A 14,465-nucleotide genomic window follows, 5' to 3' on the forward strand; every position below is an offset into this window, starting at 1 on the left:
ATAATAAACTCATGATATCCCTGTCATAGCCTGGATTCTGGCTTCCCCCCCCCAGTTTCCACCTTCTAATCCGCCACTGGCAATACTTTACCTCTGGTTATAAAAGTTCCAACACTTCTTGCTCATTTACTATGCAGCTTCAACTATCAGCTATCAACTGACGTTAGGTCTGATCCGTTGTAACTCATAGGAAGCTAACGCCATCTCATGGGGAAAAGGCTCAATACTTTTTGAACTACGTGAGATTACACTTCCATTAATTATTACTTATGTGTTTATTTTTGTTCCACATCTATGAATACTGACGTGAAGTTTCCAACAAAATAAATTGTATAAAAACTTTAATTATGTTGCTTCTTTTTGCTTTTCACAATGTTACATTATCTTTATATCTTAAATACTTTCTCTTCATGAAGATTTAATGAATTATTACATTATTTCAACTGGCAAGAGATCAATGTAATTAGTATAAATATATAAAATATTTTATAGAACGCTATCAAATGCAATTTATATTTTATAATAAATTAAAATATATACTTACCTTCTAAACATTCAGAAAGCAGGGTAGAAATATTAATATAGAAGTCAGTTAATTTTTTAGACAAGAATTGACATATACACATATTTTATATATACACCTGCCTTTTTGAATAGGCGCACTTACGAGATAATTCACTGAATCCATACCTACAAATATTGTAGAATCTCGAAGTAATCAGTAGAATTTAAATACAAATGATATATTTAACTTATTTAAGGAAATGTTCACCTAGCTTAAATACCTGAATTTACTACATTCTCTTTCAAGAGAGAGAAGAATTTCTACATTCTGTTAATTTTTAATAATAATAATAATAATAATAATAATATCAGTATAGCTTCATTAATGTTTTCACAAAAGAGATTATGTGATCAGTTACAGTGTATCGAATCTTTGAACTGTTCATTGATAACCATGTTTCATCTAAAAGGTTTGTTGATCAGATGCACATAGCATCAGATCAATGCTTGATAAGCTAGCTTTTGAGCCGCCCGTGTTGCGAATCAAAATGACTATTTGTTAACAGTTGGCCGAAGGACATCATACCACATACGTAATGGGCTAAATTGCCATAAAAATCTAAATGACCACTATTGTTGCTTTTATACGTCATCAGCTTCTATACGTTGTAAACAATCTGCTATTCGTTACATGGGAGAGGCAAAGGAGGTAAATGGTGAGTCAGTGGTAGTGTGCACCTTATGGGAAGGGCCCCCACTTTAGATTTCCTACCAAGTAAATTTGTGATGAAGAACAATGTATCTATTGTTCTTATTTTCGTTTTCTTTTTCGAGGATACTCCCATTTTCTCGCAAATCTTCGTTGAATCAATACTCCCATTTTCTCGCAAATCTTCGTTGAATCAATTCTTCCAAAGTCATTACATTTTATTGATGTGTGTCTCCTTTAGCATGAACCTGCAGATGTAATGATTTGTTCCATCTGTCATGAATTGGGCTCATCTGATGTAACGGAATATCCGGGGCTCTCACTTTCTGTGGTGGACTCCCTTGCGCCACCACTGAACGATTCAGAATCATGCATTTTTGGATAGAGCAGATTGGATCTAAGACAGAAATATATAGACTCAGCACAATAGCTAGTAGTTTTGGAGGTATTCGCCCTCAAAGTTCATTTTCCCACAGTTTTGGACAGTTCTAGCTCTGAGAGTATGCACTTTGGACCACAGGTTAATATAAACTTTTTTTCTTATTTTGATCTGAAGAATCATCAGTTTCAATTTGTCGGTCTAGTTCATTAACACCCTGTATATTATATATATATATAGCAAAATTATAGTTTGTAAGTTGTATAACTTATTTTAAAGGGAAGATTAAATGTTCGATCGTATGTAAGTTATACAGCTTTCTCCCCACATGCTTAACTTATATGACTTTCCCCTCCTTTGCAGGTGCATTCTGACTATTTCAGCGGAAACATGGACTTTTCTCGATATAAACAGTATATGTATGTATGTATGTATGTATGTACAGACATGTAATCTCTTTGCGCCGGTAATTAGTGAGGTTTGACAACCAATCATACAGTGGAGTTAGAAGTGTTGCCTGCATTTAAGGGGGTAATACGCCTCAAAGAGCTCTGTATCTTCGTACTAGAGGAAATTTATATCACACACAGTTGTAATTAGTTATTATTCGCAACCTGGGTGCGCCGTAAAAATAACACTTTTTTTTAACATAAGAATGGATGGTGATCTACTGCGTATTATACGAATAGTGGATCATCTGATGTATATATCATTTAGAACAATTATGGCCAATTTAGAACTCACGCGGGCCAGGATAAAATATGAACCATACTTTTGGCCAAATTTATATTTTCCTTATTTCTCTGAGGCAACGATTCGCTGAAGGTACGTAAGTCATATATTTCCTAAATCTTCATTATAATCTACGCGTCCTATTTATTGATATACCGTATGTCTCTCTAAGACAACTAGGGCCTAAGCCATTAACTTTTAAAGGTAATTGTACGAAATTTGATTTGTTATCTCTAAAAATCGGCCATGTACTAACTGCCTTACCTATCAGAATGATAAAAGGTTAAAGCAAATAAATGTTCAAATAACAACCACAAGGTATGTATAAAATAAAACAGTAATATTAACTACAGTTCTGAGAGTCATTATAACTCAAACAATTATTGTTTTAGTATTATAGAAGTGAATTTTGTTTCACAGTTGTGAGACCATGGTGAACTTCCAAACTACATAAATTCAATGTTGAAACATCCACATACAACTTTCGGCCGCAATAGAGAGATAGTGAGAGATGTACCATGTTAAGCAGACAATTTATAGAACTTCCGTTCTTAGTAGATAGATGCAGAAGAAGACGAAATCTTTTCTTAAGGCTCTAACTGATTTCAAAGAACAGCTTCTTAATATCTTTTACCGCTTCTGCACTATGCAAATTAGTATTGAAACCGGAGGTAGGCCTATTGGTAAATTGATAACATTTCCGGTTTAAGTAGAGTGTTACGGCTGGAGATGGCATATTTTCCTGAGACGCAGAATCAATTCAAGAAACCTCCTATCGCTTTGAATTGCCATTTTTATTATATGGGGGTCAAATTGTTGAAACCAGAAGGACTAATAAATTTTTTACTACTTCCGGTTTGAGTAGAGTCTTACAGGTGGAGATTATATATTTTTCTTGGGACATAATCGATCCCCAAAAATCAGCTTCTCGATATATATCTTACCACTTTATTAACTATCCTAATCAATATTAAACCCGGAACTACTAGTAAGGTAGTACCACTTCGGATTTAAGTGAAGTAATATGGGTTGAGACCCAGAATCGATTTAAAGGAACCCTCTTGTCGCTATCTATTACCAATTTCGGTTGAAGTGCTAGTAAAGTTTTACCACAAGTGGTTTTAGTGCAGTAATTCGAGTGGAGACGGTATCTTTTCTCGGGACGTAAGATCCCAAAAAGAGCTTCTCGATATTTCTTATCGTTTCTTCTTTATGAAGATCAATACGGAAACCAGATGTAACAGTTACTTTCTACCGCTTTTCGTTTTAGTAGAGTGTTGCGAGTGGACATGTTATATTTTCTTAACACATTGAGTTGATTCCATTTGTAGATATCTAATACCGTCTTTTATGATGATCAACGTTAAAACCGAAAGTTCTAGAAAATTATACTACTTACTGTTTTAGCAGAGTAATACACGTTGAGATGATATTGACGTTGATGGTGAATCGATTAAAAAAACACTTGTTGCCATCTATTATAGTTTTCGTTATATGGCTGATAAAATTTAAAGCAGAAATGTTTGATTTCCACCACTTTCGGTTTGGTTTGAGGGTTAAGAGAGGAAATGGAATCAGTTCTTGGGAACCTGAATTGATTCTTTAAAAAAATAAAACAGCTGCTCCATTTCTCTTACAGTTTCTACTCCTTGAAAAATCCATATTTAAATCAGAAGGAATATTAAATATTTCAATCATTTCTGGTTTCGAGAGACGTTGAATCGATTAATAAACATTTCTGATATTCCATACATTCTGCTCTACAAAGATCATTATTAAAACTGGAACTACTACGAAATTTCTACTACTTTCGGTTTAAGTAGAGCGTTATATTGCAGCTTTTTTCTGTTAAGAAAACTCATTTGGTGCTATTTGTAACACTTTTCGTTCTTTGGTGATTAGCACTGAAACCGAAAGTACTAGTCAACTTTTACCACTTTAGTTTTAGTACAGTAGTACAGTGGAAATGATATTCTTTCTTGAAATGTTGAATTGATTCCAAATAACCGCATGTCGATATATATTATAGTTTTTGTTCTAAGGCATTCAACCTTGAAACCGGAAATGGTTCATGATTTCTATCACTTCTGGTTTCAATGCAAGGTCCACGGAGGTGATGAAGCCTATTTTTTTTTGGGGGGGGGGGACGTTGAATCCAATCTAAAAATTCGATTTTTTAACCCTTTTTGCTCTATGTAAGTCGATATTGAAATGAAAAGGTACTAGTAAATTTTAACTAAGTCCGCTCTTTTTTGTAAAATGTTACACAGCTAGTTATGTTATCTTGAAACATTAAATCGATTCTAAAACATCGTTTGTCGCTATCTATTACCAATTTATTTATTTTAGACGTATTTGTAGGCATTGCCGGCATTTATGGTCTGAAGTACGCCAAGTACGAGATATGACTTTCCTCGATGAGTGCACTATCTAGAGAAGGGGAAGAAAGAAATGTGCAACTAAGAAAGCGGTCTAGGACCTGTATGAATAGGTACCACTTCTATATTTGGCTTTGTGAATTAGCAAAATCCAGGAAAATCTTACTCAGGATGGCTGGTCTGAAAAAAGCTGTTACACCTTTTTTTTGATCAAGTGTCCCCCATCGGAAATCAAAACCAGCACCAGTTGCACCAAAAGGTGAGAGTATTAGAGACCGTTGTTGTTCTATGGCAATCAACGTTAAAACCGGAAACGGTTGATTTCTACCATTTTCGATCTTCGTGGAGTAATACGCGCTTAATTGTATACATTTCTTGAGTCGTTGAATCGATTTCAGAAAACAATTTCTAGATAGATCTTATCGTTTCTGCTCTATGTAAATCAATGTTGAAACGAAAACACTAGTAAATCGGCACTACGTTTGGTGGTTATGATCTGGTTTTCTTACGCTTTGAATCGATTCCAGAAAACAGTGGCGATCAACTTTGAATTCGGACATGGTTAATTGAACCCACTTTGGCTTGAACAGAGGGTTAACGGAGAGATGGAACAGAATTGAATGCAAGAAGTCATTTCTCAAAATCTCTTACCATTCTTGCTCTGAAATTTTGATACCTGTTGACAGACAGGTGAATGGACAGATATAATACTTCCAGTGCTTTAGCATAGCATAGTTTGGAAGTCTTAAAAAATCAAAAAAATAAGTCTCAATTCAGATACTCAGTATTATGATGGCCAATTACATTGTTTCTATTGTGCACGGAGTTAATAAAAGGTAGAACAAATAATAACTTTTTATTTTTATTCTTGGGCCGGATAAAATATTCTCGCGGGCCGCAATTTGATCACCATTGATATTAAATAGATAGCAGTATTTTTTTTCTCTTGATCTTTTCCATTAATTACAACACGGCCACTCATAATTTTCTATACTGGAACTACTTCATAGAATTATCTCATCTTAGAGAAAAGCTGTTTCACATATACAATTTATTTCTTAATACAATTTTCGAATTATTTTACTTAAATGGGATAGAATATATATGTGAAAAGTAATACATTAAAACAAAGAAAAAGTTAACCGAAATATGCAGAGTACGAGAAAGGTATGCAAGGAACGTAAGTGTAAGCAAGCGAGATTAGGATTTCAGTGTAAAGAAACGAAAATTCTCACCTGCAATCGAAGGTGGTATTAGCAATTCCTTGGCTTCTGTTCCATTAATTTTCCAGGCCTTAATTCCTGGAATTCCAGGAGTTCCAGGAGTCCCAGGCCTTCCAGGTCTTCCACGAGCTCCCATATTACCTGAAAGGAGAATGGAAAATTAAAAACAAGTTTAGTGAATTTTTCATAAACACGTAATGAGCTTAACGTTGGAGCGCATGAATGTCGTCTGGCAGTTTCTTATTTAAGATCGTTTCTTGAATATGCTACAACTGTTTCTTTAACTAAGAGCTAACTCTGTAATAAGTATTCAGCCAACCAGTATATTTTTCTGTGTTTTGCTTTCTAAGAGATAAATTTGCACAGATATAGCAAATCTGCTTTCAGATTTCGTATTCTGAATTAAAATAAATTATATTATTAATACCAAAACTTATCTACAAAGGCTTTCCTGCAAATACATTAATTAATCCATTAAAAAAGCTGGAGGCTACCCTGAAGTATTTTTTCTGCAGATTCGTGGATAAAGCTCTTGTGTCCGATATGAGTGATTGCAGACTCGAACCCTGATGGAAATACATAATATTTAATGCACTATAGCCACTACTACTAATAATGTATGGGCTATTACCCTATATAAAATAACAAAATATCACAAAATTGTAAAGAAAGAAAGAATTACTGAAATTACATTATGAATATCTCTATCTGCCAAGAGAATAGAATAATATGTTTAATAAAATAATTTAAGTAGTTAACACCACATATCTAACAACGACGAAACTTGTAACATATCAGCAGCGCACAAACAGCGCTTCATATTCTAAACAGCTATTTAAGAAACATACATTTGTGTCATCTCCTCGTAAATCAAAACGCAAACAGTAAGAGAAAGAAAAATTTGATTTATTTTTTAGCAAAGTTAACAGTAAAAAAAACTTTTAAATTAAACTTTTTAGTTTAACGTTTCACGATTATGCTCCTTAGGTTAAGGGAGACAGATGATTAATGAAAGTGAATGAATGTGAAATTAATTTTTTGTGCTCCTCCACCAGGAATCGAGTCAGGACCACATGCACTAAAAAAAGACTTTTAGAAGGAATACTTGTTTTATAAAATGCACTATCTATATTATAAAATTGAAAGTGACTGTGTTTGTTACTCTTAATCTCTTGAACCAAACGACCAATCTCAATCAAATTTTCAACATAAATAAGGTTCGTGCCTGGGATTTTTTTTTTAACATTTCACTTTGACGAAGCAACGTAGGGGAGGAGGAGGAGAAGATATACAAAAAATATTATATATATATAAGTGACTATGTTCGTGAGTTAATAATTATTGAACACCAGACCGATCTCATTCAAATTTTCAACATACATAATGTTCGAACCTGGGAACTTTTCTATTATTTCACTTTGACGCTACAACTTAAGTGAAGGGGTGGGGAGGAGAGGAAATATATGAAAATGAAAAAACAATAACTTTTGAACCACCTGACCGATCTTGATCAAATTTTCAACATACATGAAGTTCCGGACTGGAAAGTTTTTTTTTTATATACTTTCACTTTAACGATATCATTTAACCTTGACGGTGCAGCGTAGGGCGGGGGAGAGGGGAAATATATTTAAAAATAAAAATGAAAGTGACGGTCTTTGTGATTTTATCACTGTTGAACCACCCGAACGATCTTAATGAAATTTTCAACATAGATGAGATTCGGACCTGGGATGGTTTATATCATATCATTTTGACGTAGAACTTAGGGGATAGGGGAGCAAAGGTGCACATATTATTTATATATATATATATATATATATATATATATATATATATATATATAAACTTAATAACTCTTGAACCACCCAACTGATCTCGATCAAATTTTCAACGTAGATAAGGTTCGTACCTGAGATGTTTTTATCACTTAGACGCTGTAACTTAAGGGAGGGGAGATACATTTCAAAATGATCAAAAATGACCGATATTAGTGTAGAAGCTATAGTTTTCGGGGTCGCTGAGATGAACAGTGATATTTCTGATGCCGTTTAAATCGAAATTCAGCTCCGGAATTGGGGAAGGGAGATACATAAAATGATCAAAAATGACCGATATTAGTGTCGAATTATTGTCATAGTTTACGGGGTTGTTGAGATGAACAGTAACACTTCCGATTCCGTTTAAATCCAAATTTAGCATCACAACTTTGGGGACTAGGAGTGGGAGTAAGGAGATATATATAAAAGTGATCAATATCAGTGTCGAATCCATGCCTTTCAGGGTCGCTGAGATGAACAGTGAAACTTTTAATACCGTGCTCCCAACATGAGAAGGGGAGAGGAGATCATCCAAAATGACGCTATTAGTACTGAATCCATAGTTTTAAGGTCACTGTCATGAACAATGACACTTCTGATGCCGTTTAAATCTAATTTCAGCCACGCAACATGAGGGTTGAGCAGGAAAGAGAAATATAAAAATAATCGAAAATGACCGATATCAGATAACGCTTTAGTAATAGTATAATAGGTAATTGATGCTTGTAATATATATATATATATATATATATATATATATATATATATATATGTGTGTGTGTGTGTGTGTGTGTTAAATTGAATAAAATGAAGAAATGAGATTAAGATTAAGAATAATAGGGGCACTTTCTATCGTTGATGTATAATATTTTTATACTTATTAGGGAAATGGAAAGTTCGTGTCCAATGTTATCAGTCTCATTGTCCCATTTCTTCATCTTAGTCCACCAAAGTAATTGACTTTAAAAAGCTTTTTATTGTCATTTACTTTTTAGAACTTTTTCGACATTTTTTAAAATTGCTTTGTGGAATGCAGTAGTCTCTTTCCTCCTATTATTAAAAGACAAAAAGTTTAAACATATTGATATGAATTCAACAGAACGCCTAGTCACCTGCAACCAACCAAACTTTTGCGATGCTTTGGGTTGTATAAACTCGAGAATTAATTATAGTTAATTCATTAGTAAAGTTATAAGGTAGTGCAAAAATTATGTAAAATATTATATTGTCATCAATAAGACATCATTGTCGTCATTTATACAAAACGCCAAAGGCCCAGTCAGTATCAAAGTGCGTGAAATCAAGTTGCAAGATTTGAGACTAACAAACAGATTTGTAAAAATATTTTAAAAATGATATTACATGGGGCACAACAAGTAGTTTTCATCCTATCCAAATAGGGTCATTGAAACCAAATGCAGAAACAATAAATTATTAAGAGAATAATAATAGATTGACAATTTTAGAATATAGCTCGGTAGACGGCAGTGTTTGAAGTTTTGGATTAAATTACTACTTCTCAAACTCGAAACATGCGTTCTACAGAAAAATGAATTCCGCCCTTTAAAAAAAATTGCTACAACTTGCACAAAAACATGCCACTGCAAACCCAAACAAAGAAACCAATAAATATTTCAGTAGCATAAAATCAGTAGATTTCATATGTTAGTAAACGATATTTATTAAGAACCATATTTTACGATTTATTAGGACGAATCTGTACCTCTGAGCTACAAGGTAGGTTATTTAAATTTATAATATTTTACAGTAGGAGATTAAAATGTGGTAAGACTAATACAAGGACATCCGATGTTTTTCACTCGCCATCTACGTAACTATGAGGTTTTGGTCTCTATTATACACACAAGAAGAAATATCACAACTTAGTGTAACTAGTTGTAATACTGCTTACAAGAAATATTACTTACATGTTAGTGTTAAGGAAGAATTCATAACATATACGTAGTGAATGCAAAGGTAATATTCCATTGGATAGTTTCACAATGTTATTTCTACTCTTGTGATAACATTAAACATATTTGTTCTATTTTGTAGAGGATATCCAGGGGCAATGTTTGTCTACACCACAAATTGTGTTGTTTAATAATTGAACAAAGCATTTCATCTCATGTTAACTAAACTTTTTGTTATTTTAATTAACATTAATTTGACGATGGAAATTATTCTGTTTGAGTTAACAGTTTGAGATTCTTCAGCAACCTTGCTGTTATTTGCAGATTTAATTAGTTGTGCTGTACAAGGTATAGTTGTCGGAAACTAATGTTGGTGATGGTGGTGGCCATATATGCCTTTGTATAACATCAGATACAATGTTTGTCATGTTTACTGCCACAATTGACAGTTTATTAAATCGTAACATTGAATTAGTAATCTATTTGTACAATTAAGTGCAATTTGTTAGTTCAATTAGTTTTAATGTTTACAATTGAAACAATTTTTGTTACAGTCCGTAATATTATAAGTTCCCTAATTTCCCTTTTACCTGATGCTTTGTTGATATACCATTCAAACTCTGGTCTCGTTTCAATTTATGATTTCTAAATATACAGGGTGAACCAAAACTCCCATTACTCTTTATATATGTGAGATATAAGTGCTCATACTGTACATGTTTCTTGTAGATAGTGGCCTAACTGTTGCATGTTTCATTGCAACTATCTCTCATTATTGTATTGTACTGTTTGTATTTACTATATTTTACTATTTTTAAAGATAGTGGGTTAAGTCACCGAATACCTTGAAGGTACGAATTATCAACAGCACCAAAGCTCATGGGCGGCCTCTACAGGCAAATCAGTGGCAAACATTCAAAGGAATTCTGCTGCAACGTTACAAGCCTCTCCCACCCAAACGAGATGTTACAACCAGTGATTGATATAGCCCGGCGCCGGGGGGAAGGCCCCCCAGTTTTTTCAGTGACAAAAATAATTTAAACTATTGTTGAAAGTTTGTGAAAGTTTATAGTAAACTTAGATATGCTTATCACAGTCTCCTCCCCCAGTTTTTACCTTCTAGTTCCGCCACTGATTGCATGGAAAAACTTCTTAGAAGCAGGTTGCAATATTTGGGAGAATTTCACACCGTACTTGCAGCAAATCATTCTTTTATAATATAATAGTGTACACTCAGATGCTCTGGAATAAAATGTCTATAGCCTCCTCAAATAACACACACACATGCAATATATATGTGCAACACACACATGCACATATTTTTAGAACACTTGTATATATATATATATATATATATATATATATATATATATATATATATATATATATATATATATATATATATATATACAAGTGTTCTAAAAATGTCATCCACAGACCACACAGCACTATTCTACAGGTCAAAATAAAGGGAAAATGTTATATGATGGAATGCCCTCCGGGGCATCCTTCATGCGCTTTGGGGAATCAAAATTTGACTATGTGGCAACATCGCATATTAACTTGAAACCATTATCATTGCTCTACAAATCCATCAAACAGTTACATCAATTGTTAATATAATAAGTGGTGCTAATGTCAAGTCTATTGACTTTAACTGTCATTTGGCAAGAATCGATGTAATTGTTTGATGGATTGGTAGATCTAATCTATGGTTATTTATCTGCGACGTTGCCACAAAGTGCAATTTGTGTCTGCAGAAGAGGACCCGAAAGGTATACAAATATATATATATATTTCGGTTGACTTTGACTTGTAGAATAGTGCTCTGTGGTTCGTGGGAGCCATTTTTAGGACACCCGATATATATATATATATATATATATATATATATATATATATCTTATGTTATACTCTGTTCATTACAGTTTACTTAACACCTCTGTTACATTCGGATCACCCTGTAAATAGCCAGAGGCGCACTCAGATCATTTGTTGAGAATATCTTGAAGTTTGAAATAGATCCAACTTACAATACACTATGTTTATGTAGTATCGAATGGGTGGTATTCTATGCCCACAAAAAAAAGAAGAAAAAAACTAGAAAAGAAATAGTATAAATGATGAGTAAGGTCAAGTAGTTTTCCTGGAGGGCTTCGGACAAGGTGGACTCCCCACGTGGGTGCACCCTTCGATTTAGCATAATTAGAATCGTCTAGAAATTCGATATACATTCACATCAGCATTTGATATTAAGACAACAGAAAGCTTGCATTCTTTTGCAGTACGAAAATAATATTGCATTTTCTTACTTGAAAATTACCTAAAGAATTATGTAAAAACTTAATTCCTGTTTAATATTTTTCCATTTGGTCTTTCGTAAACCACTGTTGAAATTATTAACTCTGTTTTTATTCTTTTATATTAGAAAATTTTTAATTAAGAATCTCAATGACTAAAACAATTCCTGGTAGCTCTTCACACTGCTCTAGTGGCTAGCATGTGCACCTTTGGCGCACTTAATCCCAAGTTTGATTCCCGATGGGAAAGTATTGAATGCATTACATTGCACTGGATTCTACCTTAAACTGTAGGTTTACGTCTCATATGGCTTCGGTGCTGGAAATGGGATGGTAAATTTCAATATACAGACAAAACAAACTGGTAATTGTGACCTAATGTTTAAACTAGAAATACTTGTAGATTTTTCACATTCATTTTTTAGGGTCCCATGACTGTGCACCGAGGCTAAGAGAGATTGTGATGATGAGATGGATGATAACGATAGAATGTCGAAAAGTGGGAGGAAATGAAAGAACCACGAGGGAATCCACTACATTGTGTTAGCCCATCACAAAGCGCACTTGGCGGGAGTTGGGATCGAACTAAGGACCTCCACGTGAAAGGTGAGCAGTACTACTGACTCACCGTGGCACATTTTCTTATTCATAGCTGATAGTATTGCGACAACATTGTCAGCTCAACTCAACGATGGTAGTACTGATACTGAATCAATGTGATAAAGCAAATATGCAAATATGCTATACATGGGAAGAAAGTACATATGGGCAGATTGCATTTTTAATAAAACGATTAATGCAATTTCTTTACTGGCATATTTACATGAAACCCATTAATAGACAGATTTTCAAGGCGAAGGGACAAATATAAGGAACTGCTGAAAAGTTCGTAACTCAACTCAGAAGAAGTACACGTGCAATGATAAAATTTTGCAGTTTTAAAGAACATATCTGTGTATGTACAAATACAAATTTTCATATTAATAACAAAACTGTGTTTTTCAGGCTTCTTAAGTGATCATATGTGCCCAACCAGCGAATTTCACGAACATCGAGAACACAGTTGTCATCAAAATTTTGTTCCACCAAAGAAAGTCACCGAAGCAAACTTAAGAGGAAATCAGTGAAACACTATGGAGCTCTCCTCCGTCATATTCAGTGGTGAAGATGTGGGTGACATAGTTTAAACGTGGCGATTTCTCCACGTGCAGGAAGACCAAAAAATATTGTCTGTCCCCGAAATCATGTATGAAGTTTATGACTTTATTCCTGAAAACCACAGAATCAATGTCAGCAAAACGAGTATCAGAAATAGTGGGTATTTCTCGGGAAAGAGTCGGCAGTATAACTGACAATGACTTGGGTTTTTACGCAAGCTCTTGGCAAAATGAGTTCCCAAAAATCTGTCAGCAGATCAAAAGTGTGAATAAGTGAGGGCATTAAGGAGTCATCTTTTGATCGCAGTACCGACTACTTTCTGTCACGAATAGTAACCGTGGACGAAACATAGCTGTAAGATTACGATCCTGAAATGAAACAACAGTCAATGGAGTTGAGGCACTTAGGTTCCCTTCTTCTCAAGAAGTTGAAGAGACACAAATCACCTGGGAAAATGTTTACAACATTCTCCTGGGATAAGGATGATATCGTACTTATAAACTACCTATCCAAGGATGAGACATTTGACACAAATCATTACTCGGAATTACAGTACGTACAAAATTGAAAGACAAATTGAAAGTGCAACACTGCGAAAAAATTAAAATAAAATCTGTTCTTTCAGGACAACCCTTGTCTATCGAGCACTCCAAACACAACTGACATTGCATCATCTACGGTTTCAATGTCTAGATTATTCTTCTTATATCCCAAATCTTACTCCATCAGACTATTACTTATTGCTCAAAGTAAACAACACTCGAAAGGACGCAATTTTTGATCTGATAAGGCGATGATTAGTGCTACAGAATAATTATTAATGTGAGAACAATCTTCAGATTTTTTAACAAGTCTGCAAAAATTGAAGCATTGTAAAAGGAAGTGTGAATTGAATTTCAAGAGGAGTATGTAGAATAACTGAAATTTCATAGTTCTACGTGCACTCCTGGATTCAGCTACGAATTTTTCAGCAGTCCCTCGTAGTTATCAAAAATGTTTCTAAAGGCAACAGAACCCAGTCTGACTTCATAATATTCATTAATACAAATACCTTGTTTTAATATTCAGCTTCACTATTCTGAACGATTGTTAGTTGTTACCTACCATGAAGTCAACACCACAATTTTTTCGTCACATGGTCAAGAGCTTCGTCATGTGACACTAACTTATCTTCAGTGTTCTAAAATCGGAGTTTCGTACACACAAATCCAAAATAGAAGAGTTAGTTTTCTTGTAAGCAGGGGCGTTTTCAAAATCGGAAATGGTGGAAGTCTGAAACACGCGTTCAGCGTTGTGATGGTAATGAGTTTGCTTAGTTGATTACGCTTTTCTACACAATCTTAGAATGA

At 34.1% G+C, this 14,465-nt stretch overlaps 1 protein-coding gene across 1 annotated transcript in view; it reads right to left on the minus strand.

The window, feature by feature from the left end:
* The window catches only part of LOC145677726 (uncharacterized), a 448,147-nt gene that overhangs the window by 226,007 nt on the left and 207,675 nt on the right, over positions 1-14,465 (minus strand). Inside the window, exon 4 of the mRNA XM_081748121.1 lies at positions 5,938-6,066. Coding sequence (XP_081604247.1) covers positions 5,938-6,066 — 129 coding nt within the window. The remainder of the gene's footprint in view (positions 1-5,937; positions 6,067-14,465) is intronic.

The sequence above is a fragment of the Thermobia domestica genome, chromosome 2, assembly GCF_964235325.1.
Source record: "Thermobia domestica chromosome 2, izTheDome1.hap1.1, whole genome shotgun sequence".
In the NCBI taxonomy this organism is placed as follows: domain Eukaryota; kingdom Metazoa; phylum Arthropoda; class Insecta; order Zygentoma; family Lepismatidae; genus Thermobia; species Thermobia domestica.